At 42.2% G+C, this 20,710-nt stretch overlaps 8 protein-coding genes across 8 annotated transcripts; 5 read left to right on the top strand and 3 right to left on the bottom strand.

Annotated features, from left to right (window-relative positions):
* Positions 1–173: 173 nt before the first annotated feature.
* EAE97_005922 (uncharacterized protein) lies at positions 174–448 on the top strand (the record flags this gene model as incomplete). Its single annotated transcript, XM_038876435.1, has 2 exons — positions 174–222; positions 282–448. 2 exons carry the CDS (start codon positions 174–176, stop codon positions 446–448), a joined length of 216 nt encoding a protein of 71 aa, XP_038732911.1.
* Positions 449–997: 549 nt separating this feature from the next.
* EAE97_005923 (uncharacterized protein) lies at positions 998–2,122 on the top strand (the record flags this gene model as incomplete). The annotated part of the gene is made up of 1 exon (XM_038876436.1): positions 998–2,122. The coding sequence occupies one exon, from the start codon at positions 998–1,000 to the stop codon at positions 2,120–2,122; it is 1,125 nt and encodes a 374-aa protein (XP_038732912.1).
* A 2,439-nt stretch (positions 2,123–4,561) lies between these two features.
* EAE97_005924 (uncharacterized protein) lies at positions 4,562–6,189 on the bottom strand (the record flags this gene model as incomplete). The annotated part of the gene is made up of 5 exons (XM_038876437.1): positions 4,562–5,440; positions 5,500–5,578; positions 5,643–5,914; positions 5,988–6,012; positions 6,071–6,189. The coding sequence occupies 5 exons, from the start codon at positions 6,187–6,189 to the stop codon at positions 4,562–4,564; spliced, it is 1,374 nt and encodes a 457-aa protein (XP_038732913.1).
* Positions 6,190–6,222: 33 nt separating this feature from the next.
* EAE97_005925 (uncharacterized protein) lies at positions 6,223–7,551 on the bottom strand (the record flags this gene model as incomplete). Its single annotated transcript, XM_038876438.1, has 2 exons — positions 6,605–7,551; positions 6,223–6,533 (listed from the first exon to the last, which is right to left on the bottom strand). The coding sequence occupies exons 1-2, from the start codon at positions 6,687–6,689 to the stop codon at positions 6,223–6,225; spliced, it is 396 nt and encodes a 131-aa protein (XP_038732914.1). The 5' UTR covers positions 6,690–7,551.
* Positions 7,552–8,144: 593 nt separating this feature from the next.
* Positions 8,145–9,530, top strand: EAE97_005926 (uncharacterized protein; the record flags this gene model as incomplete). Its single annotated transcript, XM_038876439.1, has 4 exons — positions 8,145–8,334; positions 8,433–8,834; positions 8,896–9,444; positions 9,496–9,530. The coding sequence occupies 4 exons, from the start codon at positions 8,145–8,147 to the stop codon at positions 9,528–9,530; spliced, it is 1,176 nt and encodes a 391-aa protein (XP_038732915.1).
* Positions 9,531–14,952: 5,422 nt separating this feature from the next.
* EAE97_005927 (uncharacterized protein) lies at positions 14,953–16,571 on the top strand (the record flags this gene model as incomplete). The annotated part of the gene is made up of 3 exons (XM_038876440.1): positions 14,953–15,167; positions 15,221–16,020; positions 16,075–16,571. 3 exons carry the CDS (start codon positions 14,953–14,955, stop codon positions 16,569–16,571), a joined length of 1,512 nt encoding a protein of 503 aa, XP_038732916.1.
* Positions 16,572–17,829: 1,258 nt separating this feature from the next.
* Positions 17,830–18,033, bottom strand: EAE97_005928 (uncharacterized protein; the record flags this gene model as incomplete). Its single annotated transcript, XM_038876441.1, has 1 exon — positions 17,830–18,033. One exon carries the CDS (start codon positions 18,031–18,033, stop codon positions 17,830–17,832), a length of 204 nt encoding a protein of 67 aa, XP_038732917.1.
* A 1,115-nt stretch (positions 18,034–19,148) lies between these two features.
* On the top strand, positions 19,149–19,616 carry EAE97_005929 (uncharacterized protein; the record flags this gene model as incomplete). Its single annotated transcript, XM_038876442.1, has 2 exons — positions 19,149–19,382; positions 19,446–19,616. 2 exons carry the CDS (start codon positions 19,149–19,151, stop codon positions 19,614–19,616), a joined length of 405 nt encoding a protein of 134 aa, XP_038732918.1.
* Positions 19,617–20,710: the final 1,094 nt, after the last annotated feature.

Here is a 20,710-nt window from a genome sequence, read left to right on the forward strand (position 1 = left end):
GAGTGCAGGTGACGATTTTGTGCCACATGAATGGGTAGTTACATGAATGATTTCTAATCATCAAATTACATTCTTGAGGAGCGGTGGAAGAAATCTGGGGAAAATTACAAGGGATATGGAGGAAAATTAGAAAAGCTACCTAGGTGCCATGTACTCCTCCTTTAAAAGCCGATATGTTTTCATGGGAAAGACATATCGGCGTATATTCAAATCATTACGATTGTAAGTTCATCTAATCGCCTTGGAATTCGGGGCAGAATATGTCACTAATCTATATTTAGTCTTGAGATACCAAAATGAATTACCATTGAATTTCCTCTTTAATTTATTTCACTCTAACGAGTCTGAGCCCCACGAGAATTTGATCGTTACATCTCCGAAGTTTTCACCCAACTGTTGGACATCGCCGAGACGTAACACTTGTCTACTCCAAAGTGTTCTTGTATAAAAAGAGTTGTCTTTGCAGAAAGTTAGAGGACCCTACTCACATTTCTCCAAGAACCTAGTGGACCCTACATTCAGAAGGAAAAAAGACTCTATTCCGATTTGAAGAACCTTGTACGGTGGGCTGACATAGAATGATGTGAGCGAGCTTTCCCCCTGGCCACACATTATTTTGACATTTACCAACGATTTTGCTTCTTCCACAGACAAGGCTTTATCCGGGAATCCCACCATACCCTTGACAACCTTACCTTCTAGAGATCCTTGAATCCTAGAGGGTCATGCAAGCATATCTGGCGATCTAACAACACTCTCCGACAGCATCTAACAACACTTGGACCACTACTATATAAGTATCCTGTATCACCAGACCTTTGAATCCTCATACCACTTCATTCTGTACACTTTACATATTTACACCGCCACACACAAAGAAGACCATAAAAACATCTTCACATTTATATATCTACTACTTTCGGTTGCACCATTATATTTTGTCTTTTAATTCAAACAACTCTTTTTCCCTCCCTCACTTTGGTGAATCAACATCACAATGGCTCGCACTTTTTTAGATACTCTCCCAAGAGAGATTCGCGATCAAATATACGGATATGTTCTATCATCCCATTCCAGATGTGTATATCTATCCGAAAGCGTGGTCAATGACCCCGATTACCCTCAAGAAGAATATTCAGCAGCTGGAAAGCCCCCATATACCATCCGCTCCAAATCTCACGGCGAAACCATACGCCTTTCCTTTTTACGAACCTGTCGTCAAATTTACCATGAAGCTAAGGTCATCTTCTGGGAGCAAAACTCACTCATTCTCGATGGCATCCTTCCTCGAACATATATCGATCACCCCATACTAGGCAGACTGCCAGGTTCGATGGCCTCGATGGCTACCTCGGTCGAACTCAAGATAGACATATTAGGCCGTTCAGCTTTCCGTAGGAAGTCTGAATTATCTGAAGACAGTCCTTCGCTTGTTCCATTCGAATATCAATTGAAGGATCTTGCACGATGGCCAAACCTGAAGAGAATAAAGCTACATATGAGCCTCGGGGAAGACCCATGGGGTGATTACGACGGATATGGGCATAGTGGTTTCGCAAGACTACTCTACTGGAGACTTAGAGGCGGATCAAATGATCATTGGCACAACTTAGTCCGATCAAACATCAAAGCGTTGGAAGAAGCGGGCGGAAAGGATGGTTACCTGTCTCACGTCAAGAAGGAATTGGATATCAACACAGGCTGCGCACTTCCTAATGGCAATGGCTTCCCTCAAAGAATGCTGAAGGTGTCTACTGGATCTCCTGGAGAAGTTCTACAAGAATTAAGTGAGGCATGGTTTGGTACTCTATCAGTTGATGGTAGACTATCTTATCTGGAGGGCGAAGAGAAAGAGGATATGTTTGTTCAACAACCAGCACCACGTCTACCTATGCTCGATCATTTCTTCTTTTTCAAATACGACATTGATCGTTGGGTAGATGGTCAATCAGGTGTAAGATTATGGGGCAAAGCAAAACAAATTTGGCCAGCAGGAGATGAGGGTAAACAGGCGAGAAGAGGTGCTTGGGAGGATTCAGGGAGAATGGGTTGTTCTTTTGATGTTATGCGCGAGATTCACTGGCCTTGGAAACAAATGTCACCGCCTGACTTTATTCCGTGAACTTTGGATTTGAGTCTCTTTCTCAATTTTTACATGTATTACGAGTTTTCTTGTCTCTGTATTACTTATTATGAAGTATATCCTCAGCTAGGCGTTGTGGAATTTTGCTTCTAAAACATTTACAAATACATAATTTATACATACATCTACCTCTTCAATGCAAAATATTCATGTGCCGTCGACTTTGAATATTATCTTTGTTATCTCTCTAAATTTTTTCTATGTTTGAAACCTAGCCACGGTGTCGTTGCCGGTTACTATTACAACTGTTGACCCCCATCCACACAGTCCACGTACATACATAGCAGCTGCAGTCAGCGCTATTGAATGCGGGGTAAGGGAATTGGGACAAGTGATACAATGGTGCCTGTCGAAAAGACTGGGCTTGCTTGCCACTTTGAAGTCAAAGACCAATGAGTGAGAAGAGCCAAGAAGAGATTTGAGGATGGTGGAAACAAAGCTGCAGCATGCTGGACCCGAGTCAACCTCGTGAGAGATTGCGGGGCGTAGGTGACGAGATGATAGGAGGATAGTCTATCGGATGCTTGTCTTGAGTATAGTTTGTGTGTTTTTGATAGGGAGTAAATGATAGGTTGGGGATGTGTTATAACTTATGGGAAAGGATAGGGGTAGGCATTTTTGCAGTTGCATATGCGGATGCGGACTAGGTATCTGATGATAAGGCTAAAAATGAAAGCGAGGGATCCGAGAGCAAAAGCATGGGATATTATGAGATGAGATCCAGACAGGTAGAGGCGTCGGCCAGATGATGAGTTGGGATTTAATTCGCTTGTCGAGTAGTCTTTTCATCCGTCCTCTCTTTCGAATGCGGATCTGGGGGTGGCGAAATATTGTTATCGGGAATTGGTGTCACCTGTTATGCCGTACATGTGTTTTGGTTGTTACTTGACATCAATATCTCAAATTAGATTGATAATTTAAATTCTGAAGGCGTTCTAAGAAATTGTGCTGAATCACCTGCCACGATCAAACACTCGGGGGGAGCGCAACCATTCACGTGCGCTTAGTCCTCGCTTGAAAATCCGTGCTTTATTTCATCCATCACCCGGCACCCCCAACAAAACTTCCCCGGCGAACACCCCCAACATCCCGCGCGCAAAATTCTTCAACGGAACATTTATACTCTGCCCCTATAATACTTTTTCGATCCGAATTGAGTTTTGTGAGAATCGTACCGATTGCATGAATTGAATACTTGTGATTTGGTCATCGGCCCGGAAAATCGTTTTTCAAAGGGGCTTATCGGACCCGAGTTGCGGGTTCGGCGGGTGGTGCTACGAGTGTGGGATCTTCAGCTGGGTTGGATGGAAAGGCTTGGTAGGATGGATTTGGATGAGTACAGTATACTCTGGATATTTACCCCTTGGAATTCTGAGGTGGAAGAAGTTCATTGGGAGATGGAAAGGGAAGAGTAGTCTCTCCACCCACACCAGTTCGTCCAGCGCTCTTAGCATCATACCCTCCATGCATACGGAGGGTATATTTGCGTCTCCGCTTCATCCTTCATCCTAGCATTTCCAACGCCTATCTATCTCGCCTTATGATGTTAGTGTTGGGAAGGGGAGTAGCGTGAACTCGGTGTAACTAGGTTGAAGGGTCTTGCTGCGTACCGGTTCACCGAAAAGATAGGCTGTGTATTATAGGCAGAAGCTGGTAAGGAAGGATGAAATGCTGTCAGAAATAGCCTATCGTTGTACTACATTTGATGGTAATGGTTCTGGAACACGGGGGTCATGATTTTGGAGACAGCGAGATAGGGTATTGATGATGGATGGGTTGGACTGAGTGGTGCGGTCTCACCGTTGCTTTCTTTTTCCGGACCTGTTGAGATTGAAAGTACTGATAGAAATCGGAACTATCCGAAGCTCGGGGCGCGGCGTTGATCTTGTTGAGTGCCATGGCTGTAGGGCTCTGATGGAGAACATCAGCTATCTAGAATCCAATTGAGCCTCACGGAACAACGTCTACGGTTGCTTCCCGAAATCAGTCGTTCTTATGTCAGCGTAGTTCACCACCTCTTTGAGTCTATGAGCCGAGATGGTTGTGTGGAGCTTCTTTCTCAAGCACTGCAGAGAGAGCGGATATATGGACTTGCAATGTGGATACAACTGTGCATACTGAGTCGGAAGATTCTTTTGAACGATCATCGATGGTTCAGCGATGATGATGATGAGTCAGAGATAACAGATCCAAGACGCAAGATGACATCGAGCTGCCACCACCATCGAACCTTACAGCCACGATCGAACTTTGACAGGAATGCCCTTGTCGCAGATGCATAATCGCGATCTGATACATTGAAAATGACCTCATATTATATCTACAAATCCTCTTGAAACACATCTAGATCGTGATACACTCTATTCTCAAGACCAGATCGTTGATCCTTTGCATGAATAGAATTCTCCCCACTCGATCCTAACTATTCTTCTGCGCATCCACCAGGAAACCGGCACATCTTGTCGCAACCATTGCCGCAGGAGCCATGGTATGGTGACTCACAATCTTAGGAAAAACACTCGCATCTGCAATTCTCACACCTTTTACCCCATGGACACGTAATTCGTTATCTACCACCCCAGGAGCATTTTCATCGGCTTCAGAACCCATGCGACATGTCGATGAATAGTGGAACGTATTTCGCACTCTGTGACGTATGAACTTATCCATCTCTTCATGATCTCCATGCTCGACATCGAGATCTTGGGACTCGGATGAGAAGGTTACGGGACGGAGGAGAGGAAATCCGGAAGCCAGCATGGTTTTGCCGAAGGCAAGGGCGAGATGGACGGCGCGTCGGGCGAGGATCATATCGTCTGGATTGGAAAAGATGCCGAAATCGACGGCGGGATAGGAATGCGGGGATGAGGATGTAAGTCGCACGCTGCCGCGAGATAAGGGATCGCAAATTACGGCGAGGATGCAAAAGATTCCTATTTTGGAAAATGTCGATTGGTGCTCTTTCGTGTCGTCCGTAGCGCTTACGGCCAGTGGTATTAATTCGATATCAGGGACTTGATTTTGAGGCTTGGAAAGATGGAGAGGAGATGTTTCTGTGGGTGTAGGTTCGATATTTGAGGATGAGGAATCTTTGATGAGTGACCCGATAGCATGTTCATTGAGAGATTGAGAACGGATGAAGAAACTAAGTGTTTGAGATGGGAGACTCATGATACCGGTTCCAAAGAGAAGATATTTGGCTAACTCAAGAATGGCTTTTAATGGGGATACGGCGACTTGGATGATGGATTCTGAAATTGGGATTTCCCATGCCACGGGGATACTTGGATGATCGGTCTGAGGGTTGTGATTAGCCATGGTGAGCCCTTTGTCCTGGGAATGTTGAGAGTACATACGAAATTGGAACCAACTCCCGGTAGGTCGTGGATGACTTTGATATTGTGTTCTTCGAGATGTTGACGAGGACCAATGCCGCTGAGAATATTAATGTTAGATCAGAATCCATTATTTAAGTTTGGAGTCGAAAATCCGAGCTTACCTCAACATCAACACTTGCGGTGAACCTAGCGCACCAGAGCAAATAATTACTTCTTTCATTACCTTGGCCTCAAAAGTCTTCGTGGATTTTGAATCAGAGCTTCCGAAGATCACTTTACTCGCACGAGGAATTCCATCGTCGTCTGAAAATTCGACTCGATGTACAGTGGTGTTAGTACATATGGTTAAATGTTTTTCTCGCTCAAGAGCAATTTCTCTCGGAAGAAAAGAATGGAAAGTAGAATTCTGTTTTCTGTTTTCTGTCTTCAGTGACTGTGTTATATATCATAGCTAATCCATCAACCGATGCATTTTCCACATTAGTATCTGGAATTCGAGAGAATACCATTTTATCAGCTGCGTCAGTAAATCTATCATGATACAATTAGCAAGGTACTCTCCAAGACGAAACAAGAATAAATTTCTCACACTCTCAAACATCTCCATCCCCACTCCTCATACTCAAAAGATTTCATAACCCACTGTCCCTGCGTTCCCCTTCCTCGCTCTTCCGCCTCCTTGACATCTTCTCCTACCACTTTCTCCATTCGCTGAAAATATGGCTCTACATCTTTCCACCCTTATCCTTCACATCCCATCTCTTTCCATCCCTCATAATCTCCTTTTGTCCCTCGCGTATACACTTCATTGTTAACTCTACTACCTCCACCTAGCAATTCGGCTCGGAAGACGAGTGATTCCAAATCATTGCAGTGTTTCATTGGAGCACAAAACCAGGATTTGGCGCCTGAAGAGGTGTCATGGATATTAGAAGAAAGAAGCGGGATACGAGAGAGATAGGTATCATTTGCGGGGCCGCGCTCAAGGAGGAGAATCTTGTGGGTGGAGGAGCTGCTGAGATGGGAAGCGAGAACGCACCCGGAGGTTCCACCTGTGGGGAAAGGGTTAAAGGTGGGAGTTAGGAGGGAGATGAGAGAATGGAGAAAAGAGGGGAATACATACCTCCGATTATTATATAGTCGTATTCTTTCTCATTAGCGTACTCGGGGGATTTTTCGGGATATTTGGGAGAGAATGGCCAGCGCATTTTGGGAGAGGGTTATTTAGATGGATGGTTACGTTGGGGAATTTTTTGTTTAGGTTGGATGGTGTGAATGAGGTATTGAATTTCGAGATGGTATAAGAGTTTATGGGAATATAGGAAGTTTGAACTTGGGGCGTGTTTGCTGACGGTTGGCTGCCAACATGTTATGTTATTCCAAATTATCATTTTGAGAATACAGTCAGCAATTCTTGCGTCTGCTGATTGGGTGGTGGTGTTGTTGTTGTTGTTGTTGTTGTTGTTGTTGTTGTCTGTGTGATATCACTTTATTTTGTATGGTTTTATTATCGGTATTTGGGTGAATTTTATGTATATGCGGTGATGTTATAGTGGTTCAGATGTGGTAGTGGTGAGCATACTTAGAGAGGGTAGGTATTGATCGTGTTTTCCAGACCAGGTGTAAATATCTTTTCTAGCCTTCAGATGTTCATTTGCGATTAGTATTATCCTTGGGTTACTATTACAGATTCTTATCTGGAGAGTGGAATGTCAGCTAGAGATGGATAATCATAGGTTTTCTGAGAGGAAATACGTCCCAAAATTTAGACCCGAAAAATCATCAGGAGGTTGAAAGTTGTATCAACGATTTCAGCCATTGAATATTTGCAATATATAGACTAAAACAACGCGACAGCTACAACGACGAAGAGGTAACTTGGCCGAGTGGTTATGGCGCCAGTTTCAGGCTGACCTGATTCATCTATCTTACTGGTTCGAAAGAGCGAGGGTTCGAATCCCTCAGTTATCACATTGTCATATTTGTTTTGCAATTTTCGTTTTGGATGTTTAGGTAGACCTCAAATGAGACAACTTTGGAGGTTTACATTTTGCCTGTATATAAAGAAGTACGCGGTGCGCCTGTGCGCCTGTGCGCTTATCATTTTGGGTCCGAGCTCCCACTAGCACACATGGGTGGGGTTGAGATTGCATTGCCCCTCTTCAGCCCCTCTTTCCTCTTTTGTTTCTTCAACCTTTACAAACAACCTGGAATCAATTAAGCAAGACTTTTATTTTATTTTACCAAAGGTGATTCAATCTGTTGGATTCAAACAAATCCGATCTTATTACAAACGGCCAAGAGTGAATTAACTGACCATATCCTCGAGAAGATAGCTACCAGAACCTGTCTTCAATCGACTATCGAAAAAAGGCATGTGGTCGACACTGGGCTTTTTCCAATGCTTCAATTATATACTTCTTCCCGAGGACGGCCCTCCGTTGGCCATCCACCAAGCAAACTGAATCCCTGACTACCACATACCGACCACTAGGTCCACGATCCGTCATCATGATTAACAGCACTGAGCAGACCAGTTGAGCCGTGGACTAATTTATGCTCCAAAGGCAAAAGCCGTCGCAGCGGCGAAGGCGAGAGCCTTCAAAAAGCTTGCAGAAAACGAAGATGTGATGAAGGAGATATTTAACCAATGCAAAACCTTAATGTTCTTTGATAAAGGAGCGAGGAAGACGAAGGCGAGCCGAGAAGCCACCCGTGGAGAATTTGAATTATTCGTGTATGATATATATGAGCTCACAGAGATCACAGATATTTGGAACAAAGAGAAGTTCACTGAACATGTCAAGCAATACCTGGGATTCACAATCCTACAAATTTCAGGTAAATTCAAAGGTTAGTCAAATACTTGTCTTCGTCCCATTGCATGAAACCTAGCATGTTTGAACACAGCGCTCTTGGGAGTATCGTGTGGTCATTAACAACAATTTTAGATAAACCAAAAGCTGGAGTATTGTATCAGCGAATGCATGGCTTGTATTGGTGGGCAGTCAGATTTATACCAGGATTCCTAAATGACTACGGAATGTGGCATAGTATCATCACCGACCACATTGCATGGCTCGCCGTTCATCATGGATTGGCAACTGAAAATAGGCAGAAGAATAATTTAGGCGATACTGAATTGGAAGTAATGTATAACTATTCAATCAAGCAAGCCGACAGCAACCTTCTCCAGCATTATTTCGCATATCTTGTCACCTTCATCACCAGTGTACGCCCAGGCAGTATCACTGTATGCCCCAACTATGAGGCAAACAAAGAGAAGGGTATCCTCATTGACGAAACATTAAGATGGAGTGATGTGGAGTTTTACGTGTATCCAGGCAATCGAGGCAAGTCCATTTCTCTATATTGGAGACAAGTGTAGTACTGCCACTAATGCAATTCTTTTAGGTATCGCGGTGCGAATATTTTTCCGGTTCGTCAAAGGATATCGCGATCCACATGGAAAATCTAGATTCGACCCGCAGAGAACCTTTACATTCTTACCAATAAAAACAACCCGATATCACTTGGATGCCGCCTTTGTGCTAACTGGCTTGGCTTTCCAACGCGGGCTCTTTGGACCTGAGTTCCCGACGATTGAGTCATTGCACCTTTGCAAGACATTTCATATACCAAAGGTCGATGCTGTAAATGCCAACCCTGTCTTACTACAAACCACTAAAGGCGATTATCTTTTCGAAAATGTCGCTATGAGAGAGCCTGCATTGAACCCGCGATTGCAAACAACGCTCTCAGCTCTAGGGTTTTTTCAGTACTTCACCATGTATTCCTTCCGGAGGACCGCCATCGTCGACACTAGACAAGTCGAGGGGACCGAAGAAGCACGAGAGTTGACAATCCATATTTCGAGCACCGCTAGCATATATGCGTATGATAAAGTCGCTATGGCCGACAAAGACATTACATCAGTAAGGTTGGGAATCAATGGAGATGACCGTTCGTACCCTTATATCAGGCTATATAAGTCAGTGCTAACTTTGAGTCCAGAAAGCAAAACGACAAAGATCTCATTTCCTCGCTGAAAGCGAAATGAAAGACCTTACTTGGCTGGGTTGTGAGGCCGATGCAGCTTGCATAGCAGCATTCCGGGAGTATACAGATCTGTAAGTCGTTTACACACAAGGAACGATTGATAAATACTCAAAGCTAAGCTAACTTTAATTTAGCTTCAAGGTATTGGCTGCATAGAATGACGGATATGATGTCATCACATATCAAGCTAGAAGAGTAATCAATAGTTTTAGCATTTACAACGACAAAAAGGCGAAATTGCACACCAGCTTCGATGAAGTACAATGGGACAAGAAATCCGGTTTTCGACAAGCGACGAGAAGATATGTTGACTTGTTTAAGAAGAACAAGATAGAAGAATACAGGGAATCAATAACTACTCTTGAATAGAGGCTCGAGTTGGAAGAAAGGACAATCATGGCAAGAGACCCCAGCATATCCAGACAATTATTGACCAGGCCGACTATGCGATGAATCTGACACCATTGGGAGAACGATTGATCGATATGGTGAGACATGTTGAAGTAGATGAAGATCCAACCTAAGAAATAGATGATACGGAACAAGAAATTGAAAGAAATCCAAGAGAGATGCCTGAAGCCTAGGAAGGCCTGTCCGATAATATAATCTTTCAGCCGGAGGAGCCGGAAAAGGAAGGGGGGGTGGAGAGATCCCAACTCAAGGATCGGTTCACCCAGTTAACTGTTTTGATCAAGGCTGGAGAAGGTACAATATACTTACCAAGGAAGAAACTGCCGATGATTCACACCGAGATCGAAGCCACAGTAATTGAAACTCCCACGAAAAATTCTGGATCGAGCCACCGGTACCACTCATGTCTGTTACGATACAGCTCTCTGTGGAGAAGAAGGAGCAATCCTGGCGTCTCCGTGAGCTTGATATCCACTTGAGCACAGATTATCATATTTGACTGAGTATCTTGAAAAGAACTATTGCCAATGAATCGAGCTACGGGGAAGTGGAAACTTGAGTTGCCCAATTTGTGAAATGACGGGCGAAAGCGACGAGGAAGAAACTGAACCGCCTCAATTCGCTACCGGGTCCAGAATAGTTGAGTTGAGCATTAGTCCACAGTTATGAATGAGATAAGGTGTATGTTTATGGCTGGTCGTTGGTGGTTGTTTTTTGTTTAGGATTATATGGGATCTCAGTGCTTTGACTGGTGGTGGTGGTGGTGGTGGTGATCCTTGGAGATATGAGGTATAGGAATTGCATTATATTGATTACGGGAAGGATTTGAAACTATTGACTTCGGAAATGTGAAATATGAACATCCATGTGAGTTCTGATGAATGAAGTGTATATGTACAGGTATATTGAGAATCCAATGAAGTGAAGTAAGAAGCAAAACTCTCCGTCGAGAAACATTAAATCTCACAATTTGTGTAATATGCGCAAGGTATCAATTTCTTTTGGGTGAGATGAGGATTTGTTTGAAATTGAATTTTCCCTTTCTTTACAAGATATCAAATAGAGACTGAGTGAGTGAGTGAGTGAGTAAGTGAGATGTGTATATGATAAGCTTCTCATTCTATTCATCCCACCGAATACTTACTTACTTACTAGGTAGGTAGGTAAATGAACGATAGATGTTTTGGATTCGGATCCGGATTTTGGAAAGAGGATAGGTATGTATGTAAGGAGGTATGTATGTATGGGAGGTGTGTACATATAGATTTATATCACCTATATATGTATGTGTCTAATGATTATAATCAAAATTGTATAATTGGGCCTGCTTGTTGTTTGTAGCTCTGGGAGTGAATTGGATTGGATTTGATTTGATTGGATAGATATGTAGGTAATATAGTTGGGGAAAGGGGGGAGGGGGGTAGAGAGGGAGAGAGAGGGAGAGGGAGGGAGGGAGAGAGATAGGCTGGGAGGGAGGTAGATAGGTATATAAGTAGAGGTTGGTTATATTTATAATAGGTATTTAGGGAGATAGATATCAAGAGGTTTATTTAGGACAGTCAGTAATTCTATTGTATTTTATTGTATTATATTCACTAGGTTGGTAGGTAGGTAGGTAGTAGGTAGGCTAGATAGTGCTTTCTTGTGATCTTTGGTGAGGGAGAGGGGGAGAGAGAGGGAGAGGGAGAGGGGGAGAGGAGGGGGAGAGGAGGGGGGGTTAGGGTTCATATGTACGTGCATAGTTTGGGTGGTTGAGTATTGGTCTTAGTGTTGGTGTTGGTGTAATATCTATATGTGTACTATCTGTATGTGTAATATACTTATATATACTAGATATAGATAGATATGTAAGAAGAAAAAGTAATAAGAGATTATATAGAGATTGAGTGAGTTATCATTTAGGTATCTGGACAGGTACCTAGGTAGATGTAAGTTATGATATATAGTGAATATATTTATTATGTATTTGTAATTTTGTAGGAGGAAAAGAGTGTTGTTGATGAATAGAGCTGAGGATCTTTTTTATGTGTGTGTGTGTGTGTGTGTGTGTGTGTGCGTGTGTGTATATATGTGTATGTGTGTGCGTGTGTGTATATATGTGTATATATGTGTATATATGTGTATATATGTGTATATATGTATATGTTGTTGAGTGTATATTGTTTGAACTTTGGACGAGGGAAAGTTTGTTGGTGTAGTGAGGTGAGGTGAGGTGATATTTATATAGACGGTCTTTAGGTAGGAACTAAGACTTTTGAAATCCAATGCATGAAGAAATGAACATAAATGAATGAATCATAGTTTGGATGGAGACTCCTCAGTGAATTTAATTTTATGTGGATTTATATATATTTCTGGTTTTTGGGTTCTTGAGATGCTTGCTTGCTTGCTTGCTAGTATGTGAGTAAGTACTGGGTAAGTAAGTAGTTGTAGTTGTAGTTGGAGTTGGAGTTGGCTATCCTGAATACTATCCAGACGCTTACTATATACTCTGACTATTCTCCTCGGAATCTTATATGACATGAATTAGCATCAAGTTTCGATGTACCAGTAATCATAACTTACTTTATAAATTCCAGGTCATCGGGGGAAAGGGAAAGGGGAAGGTAGAATATACATATAAACTAATTCTTGAATTATGATTCGCGATGCATTCGTTCTGGTTTCTGGTATAGGGTGTTGGTTGGGAAGGCAATGGATTGTATACGGAATCGATCATTTGTATCCTGTTCGGTGTAGAATGATAAGCGACAAGCTCGTTACTTTTTCGTGATGGGAGTCGAGGGAGTGTGCCGAGAATGAAAAATATTGTTCATTTCTACTATGATCTGGTGAATATATGAAATAAGTTATGTTACACCGCTTTTGTATTGCCACCAATAGAATTATTCTGCCCACACCAACTGATCCTCGCTAACGAAGGCGGCATTACATAACTTATTCCATGTACGATGGTTGTAAGGGTAAGTATTGTAAAACACACCAAAAAGCGGCCGTGCTTTTCCCCACATACAAGGGCTTTAACCAATCAAAATATCACGCTCTTTGAAAATTAATATGATGAACTCTAATATACTGAAGTATTGTAAATGTAGATTTCAGTACGCTAGTATACTAAAGTGGGTCTATCCCTCAACAATTCTGTTAGGTAGCCTATCAAAACCTTTAAAATCTTTGAAAGCTTTGTAAGCCTTCACAAGTAAAAGAGAACTTGAAAATCGAAATTTGAGGAGATAGCTCAATATGTATTTGAATTGCTTAAAGCAGCAATAGAATATATAAAAACAGCAAGTTTTTAGAAAAAGTGGGTTTTACATCACTTATCCATATAACCACTGTATAATAGTATAACTATATATACTATGGTTTAATTTCGCTCTAACATCAATTAACACAACCAATCAAGCCCGGTTGGCACAATTGGTTAGCGCGTGGGCCTTTTAAAATAGATTCTATTATTTGAAAGCCCAAGGTTGAGAGTTCGAGCCTCTCATCGGGCGATTTTTTTGACTTTTTCTTGATCCTCCCTTAGATGGCATGATGGTATCTTTTTTTTGCCTGGTGTTGATCATTGGTGATGTGACTTTTGGTAGAAAAGTTGTTACAGGCAAATTGAGGGACTTTTTGCCATCATACAATTTCTTAACGCCGTGTGTCCACATTTGGAGAGAATTATTGATAACAGGGCAGGATTTCGTGATTTCGACTTTCACACTTGCTCCAACATCACAATTTCAATAACAGTTTGAACTTTTACTTCTTCGTCAAGTAGTTCTTATGCTTAACAAATTAACAATAAGTTCAAGCCATCAACCGAGAGAGTTGTTGATACACGTTAGAAAGTTTACTCTCCCATACCTTCGCTCACATGACCTATACGTCTACTCGCGAATCAACAATATGAGTCTTAATCTCTAAAATCTTTAAAGAAACTTTCTTATTAATAATTGTACTCTGTAGTCTGTTGGAGATGTTCCTGAATCCACTCACTTGGACGGTTGATCCACTTAGACCCACATAGATACGATATCTATCCATACCCGCCATATACGCTTACTTGTGCAAGGCGAGACGAGCTGGAGTAGAACGAAAATCAAGAATGATAATGCGGAGGGATACTGGTAAATAAATGTATGTGAACTCTTCTTTTGATTGCATGAACTCTTGATATCTGTCACTAGCGAGTACACACTAGTGATACTGCTGTGTATATTTATGATCCTTCGTGTTATCACCCCGCAACGCAACGCAACGCATTGACATCTGATAATCTGTTGTGTACATCTTATCGAGATGTGATAAAGCTTATGGCTCTGCTGCCACGGTTGATAACAAGCAAGAAGTCGTATCTGAATAGTTGATACCTAGGTACCTAGGTATACCGAGTACTATGGCTGAAGATACAGCTTAATGAGGTATTTTCAGGTTTATTCGTGGTTTATTTGTAATCCTTCTAGGTCTCTTGGAAATGGAGATTAGATACAGGTGTAACCCTCGACATGATTTAGACTGCTGGATATTTGAAGGGCGATGGACAATGATAAAAGTGTAGTGATAGTCCTTCACGAACGTAATATTCATGAAGTTATTTGACACTCTAGACTGACGATGTGTAAATAGATGTGAGAGAAGAGCAATCTGGGCAGTCCTCCAGGGCTTCCAAGGTTAGGTAGTTTTATAATTGTGGCTAGAGAGTAAGTGGCTGGATCCACCAATAGTTCCACTTAGGTACTATCGACTAATTTGGCAGGTCGACGCTTTTTGAAGAAAAATGTATGGAGAAATCTGATAAGCGGTCAGATTGCTCATGATTATTCGCTGTCAGCACGCCTTTCGCTTTTCGGGACGACATACCGGAATGGAATTGTAGATTATAGATATAACTATCGAAATCTTGGAGTATATAAGTAGGAGAAAGAGGTTGCGGGAGTTTCAATCCGTTAGACATACCTACGAACTATTTCCTGTTCATTTCATCCAGATACAATCCTACACCGACTGATGGACGAAATCCAGCCATTGCTCGCACCGGTACCACCGCCTACAACCGCAGCTGGGCAGTTTCCTTACATACCGGATGTCAATGTTCCAAATGATGAATCTTTCGATCATAGAGTCGATTTCAATCCCAATGGAGATCCGGAAAATCCTTTAGAATGGCCAAAGGCTTATCATAATGGAGTGATTTTGCTTCTAGCTTTCATGGCTTTCACAGTGTACGCATCTCATCCCACCTTCAACCCTAAGTCAATATCTAAACATTCATCAGAACATTCACCTGTATCGGTGTCGTTCCAATCGCCCGACAAATCGTCCTCGATCTAGAGAATCAAGAATCAAAATCTGCATCCGTTCTTCTGGTAACGATATGGGAACTCGGAGAAGCAGCTGGTCCGTTGCTCATTGCCCCGCTCTCCGAAGTGTACGGTCGAGCGGCGGTATTCAACGTGGCGAATGTTTTGTTTATTATCTGGACCGTCGTGGCTGCATGCAGTCAAACGTCGCATTTGTTCATCCTGTCGCGATTCATGACGGGTTGTGCTGTGGCTTCAAATGTGCTGAATCCGGCCGTTATCGGCGATATGTTACCACCTGACCAAAGAGGTTCAGCCATGGCAACACTCATGCTTGCACCACTTTTGGGTGGTGCTATTGGACCTGCTATTACCGGAGCAATTGCTCAATCGATCGGATGGAGAAATGTTCTTTGGTTTGCGGCGGGTATGGCTGGTGTTTGCGAGCTTTGTTTTCTTCTTCTCTTTCGGGAAACGTATAAAATTCGTATTTTACAACGAAGAATTGCAAGGTTAAAAAAACAAAAGAATGAGGATGGTCTGGCACTCAAAGTTGTGGTGGAAGAAGAGTGTGAACATACAGCGCTTGCTATATGGAAGGCTATCAAAAGACCCGCAGCGGTATTTGGGGGATCGTTTGTGCTGCAAATTCTGTCCTTTTATGGTGCAATTGTGTTTACATTTTATTACATCATGTCCACAACTTTACCAGAGGTTCTCAAAAATGTCTATGGATTTGCTCCCACGACAATTGGTTCTTCTTTCATTGCTTTTAGTAAGCTTCAAATCATCCTTCACAGCGATTTATACATCTGACTGACATTTTTAGGCGTTGGATCAACGTTTGCCGTCTTCCTTTGTAACATGCTGATAGATCGCATATACGTCTATCTCCGAACCAAGAATAATAATCAATCGCATCCAGAATTTCGCATGCCTCTCACTATCATCAGCGGTTGCATTCTCCCCATCTCCATCGCGCTTTTCGGATGGACCGCCGCAAAGGGCTGGCCTGTTGCATTCCTCCTCTTTCTGATCGGTCTCCAGGGCTTTGCTATCTTGACAGGTATGGTTCCTTTGATGGCTTATGTGGTGGATGCGTTTGGATTGTATTCGGCAAGTGCTTTGACGGCGGTCCTCATCACAAGGTGTTTGACGAGTACATTCTTACCATTGATGGTTGGTCCGTTGACTGATCGGCTGGGATATGGATGGGGATTTATGATTGTTTCAGGTGTGTGTTTGGTAGTGGCGCCAGTGCCTTGGTTGGTTATGAGGTATGGTGAGAAGTGGAGACAGTACTCTGCTTATACGAGGGATGATTGATTATGATTTATGGATGTTGGGATCTGGCTCAAGTATAAAAAGATTGGCGTTTGGAATTCTATTGTTTATATGATTGTAAAGGTACATATAAGAATATATATCATGGAATAATACATAGGTTTCTTTCTACCAATACTTCGTTCTTAGGAGCAAAACTCGAGATAGCAGGGGCTGGAGCAAGTACTCCAAGATAATCGATGTCTCGAGTCTGTAAGAAAATCAACACTCAAACATAGCGCCGCCTATATAAATCTACGGAATCATATACATCACTTCCTGACTTTCGCGTAGTAATCAAATGTATCTAGACCCAATGCACTCTTAGCACATCGCAGAGACGGAGTCGTATATAATTCCTCTATTAATGAAATAACCACATAAATTACAAGTACAAGTACAAGATATGTAATCCTAGACCTAGAATGAGCCGTCTCGATGATGTGTTTTGCTTTACTTCTAATTCCTTTTTCTTCCATCACCTTACGATTGAATAGATTAGAATGATATCTTCAATTTATCTCTTGAATCTATAGATGAAATAGTCTGGGTGTAAGGCATTAGCTGTTGATATATTTAATACTTATACTCTCGTCCCGAGCCTCTCTATTTTTGTTGTCTACATGAGTGATGAGAAAAGTATGAATTGTTTCGTCAAAAACTCATATATATACTTCCCAATATCTAGAATCCCCAGGGTATATCAGATGTCATGATTTCAACTTGGGAGAGGAAGGAAATGTTATTATTGTTGTTATTGTCTTGTCTTTTCTGATTTTTCTATGAGATCTATTATCAGCTCAGATAGTTCTTTCTATCGTATCTCCTTACTAGTATAATTCGCAAATCAGTATATCGAGATAAGCTTTCGGGACGTTAGATTCAACATTTTCCCGATTTTATGAGTACGAGTAGATGTGATAGGATTCTTTTCTTTCATAACGTGTTCCGCATACGTCATCGCTATGCGTCTCTTATGGAAGGGATAACTCTTCGTCTTGACTTTTTGGGAAAATGAAGGGATTCAAACACCGGTTTTGATTGATCGAGCTAGATAGAGCTGGTCTATCTGTGCTCGTCAAGAATTCGCTGGCACTACTATCAAGGAAACTTTGGGTGTCTACTTCTGGGTCGTCTGCCATGGCTTGTATCACTTCAAATGCTTGGATTATCTTACCCACTCATCTGAAAAACGAGAATGTTACCATCAATTTGCAAATATTTGGCCTTGGCCCATACAATCCCACAAACTTGAAAAACTCTAAGAACAGGTGTTGGTGGTGTTCCCGGTGGATAGCCGAGGTCTCCAGATGTTTTTGATCTTGAAATATTTAACTGCTTCGGACAAGGTCTGTCTATTCGCTTGCTCATTTACAATCGATCTTGCGGAATTGACCTTTTCGATTGGCTCTAGAGATGGAGCTTCGAAAGCGTCGTAAGCACCGGTCGTAAAATCTTCTAGCATAACGTCATCTGGGCCAGTTTAGCACGTCTCTCCCTCTACAAGGGTTGGTGTAGTGAGCGTTAAGAAGGCATCGCGATACTTTCTGAACATCCATTGGGCTGCATCTGTGGTAGCGTGCTTCATTTCCGTGTATTGTATGCGAAAGTCGACTGTTCTTGGTGGAACATTTTTTGGGGAATGAGTTTCGAGTGTGATCGTGGCTTTAATCGATCGAGCTCCGTCAATCTGCAGGCTTCCTTGATAAATCCTCGGAGTTCAATCTCCGCGTCGGTTCGGTGCGTCTCTACATATTCGAGACTTCTTCGTCAATAATCGCCCATGGGTATTGCTGTATTGTTTTGGAGGGGATTTATTGACTTTCTACAGCCAGTAACTATAGGGAGGTTTGATCTCGGCGGCTCCTTTTTCCTCATCCTGAACTTCAGTACATAGTCGTTGTAACTGGTTCCAAATGTGACGGCGAAATGATCTGAGTTGTCGATCTTGCAATGCAAAGCAAGTAGTTGAATGATGGTAATGATATTTTCAAAGTCATGTAAACATGCAGGAAAAGTCGGATATCTTCTCAGGAACAAATGGTGTTTGACTTCTGTCTTGGAGATGGCTTTGCTTCGGAGCAAGTTTCTTGAGCTTGAGCTTGAGGAGAACCAGAGATATATATATTAATTTCATGATCTAAAGTGAATCTTTCACAATATTCGTCCAGTTTTGCTAAGACGACTTGTCGGTTAATAATACCATATTGATTGGAAGGATCTTTTCAAGAGGTCGACGAGTGGATAGCGTAATGACGATTTCTAGAACCATATCACAGCATTTCAATCGATATACTTACTACCTTTCTCTCCTCCATATTCACGCACAATAATTTAGAGCAGTTCGATTACCTTTCTTGGAGAACCCTTTTCTGCAGCCTTGAATAAACTGGAACGATATGTATTACTTGGCAGACTATTTGGAGACTATTTGCAGATATATATACTTACTTACAACAAATAGCACGCATCAATCCAAAGAAACGAAACCCCCTCCCCTAAATCAACATTCTCATAATCCGAAAGATGGAAAATATATCTACCAACTAGTTGTTATCCATACCCCTCTCAATAAAGGAAATGGACTACGATAAGACAAGCATACTTCAAATCATGGAACTCAATACCAAGTATGGATGGAGTGGTGCCATACCAATTGAAGAATTGACCGATGTCGAATTATTCGCGGTGATGCGCGAGATGTCGTCGATGATGAAGTGGATCGCGTTCTTGGTTGCAGATGTGGTGTTTGTGATGAAGAGGAACATAATCATGCGGACGGATTTCCCAATCCCTCAATTTTTCATTGAAATGGTAAGAAACTTCTGGAGAGGGGGTATGAAGAGAGGTACGAAAGATACTAATATTGATTAATAGTGCTTGAAGACGACCGGTTGCCCTTACGAGTCGTACCATTCCGGTCTGAGCAAAGTGGATCGACAAGAACTGCTTACCAGATTCAACTCGGGCGGAAGCACCAGGCGTGATGATAATATCGACGAAGCTATCGGCATACGGGCTGAACATTCAACACAATTGCTCCAATGAGATCATGTCTGGCACCAGCTTCTGTGATCCCAAGAGGGCCAGGTACTGCGCGCATTTATCGAATTGGTCAAACACGAAGCAGTTGGGCGTATGAACTTGTGGTGGAGAACACTTTCATGCAAGTCCGCATGAATAAGCGATTTCGTAAAGTTGTGCCGGATTTAATTGCACATATGGCCCAGGAGGATCCATTGCGGAAGATGATGCAGAATATTTTACTGAGACCTCGAATCAAATGGCGCTGATTCCGCGGAAAAGATGGAGAATGCGGTTGAGAAGATAAGGGAAGTTCGGATTTAGCGATGTTTTGCTATCTTTGGCGTGAGTTTACATGTATATGCTAATCCTTATCGGATAGTAAAAGTTGATCTCTATTCGTTCATTTGGACATGGAGATATAGTCAGGCACTACAGAGAGGTATCTGGAAGGTTAGTAAGGCGAGCACCAATGAGCTTTCTCTTGCTCTCCGGCTGGGAGGATAGATGTTACTATCGTTGGGGACCTTCTATAATGATGGTTGATTAAGGGATCATGTGAATCTCTTAAGGCATGTGATAATATAACAGGTTATGAACACTTAATTTAAATCCAAGATGGAATCTCTGAGTAACTGAAAACGATGTGTGCGAGGGTAGCGTTCAACACAGGACCCGAACATGCAAATTGGCAGCCGAGGCAGCCGAGCTATACTTCGCGTATTATCACGGGAATCATGCGCGCTCTCGCAAAACTTTTGCAGGCGAAGAGAAGAAATCGGAATAGCGTGTAACATATCTCTGGACTCTTAGGTTTACGGATATCTTTGCTTTACAATTATCTTTTCAAGAATCACTCTGATGACCATCATGCATCCCACTTGACAATTGTCCTGGTATGAATATCGAAAGGGAGAATATCTGGCTCAAATGACCGCGCGGAAAATAGGATGCGGGACTGGGAAGAGGAAACAAATTTTTGGAGAATTAATCACTCTTTCTTACTACTACTGTATGTTTTGAGCTCGATATTTTTGAGTCTGACTACAGAGCTCTATACTGAGTTACACGGTATTAACCTCAGATGATCTAGTCTTAAATTTCGCTTTGAAGCCCAT

The sequence above is a fragment of the Botrytis byssoidea genome (genome assembly GCF_014898295.1).
Source record: "Botrytis byssoidea strain MUCL 94 chromosome Unknown BBYS_010, whole genome shotgun sequence".
NCBI lineage: Eukaryota > Fungi > Ascomycota > Leotiomycetes > Helotiales > Sclerotiniaceae > Botrytis > Botrytis byssoidea.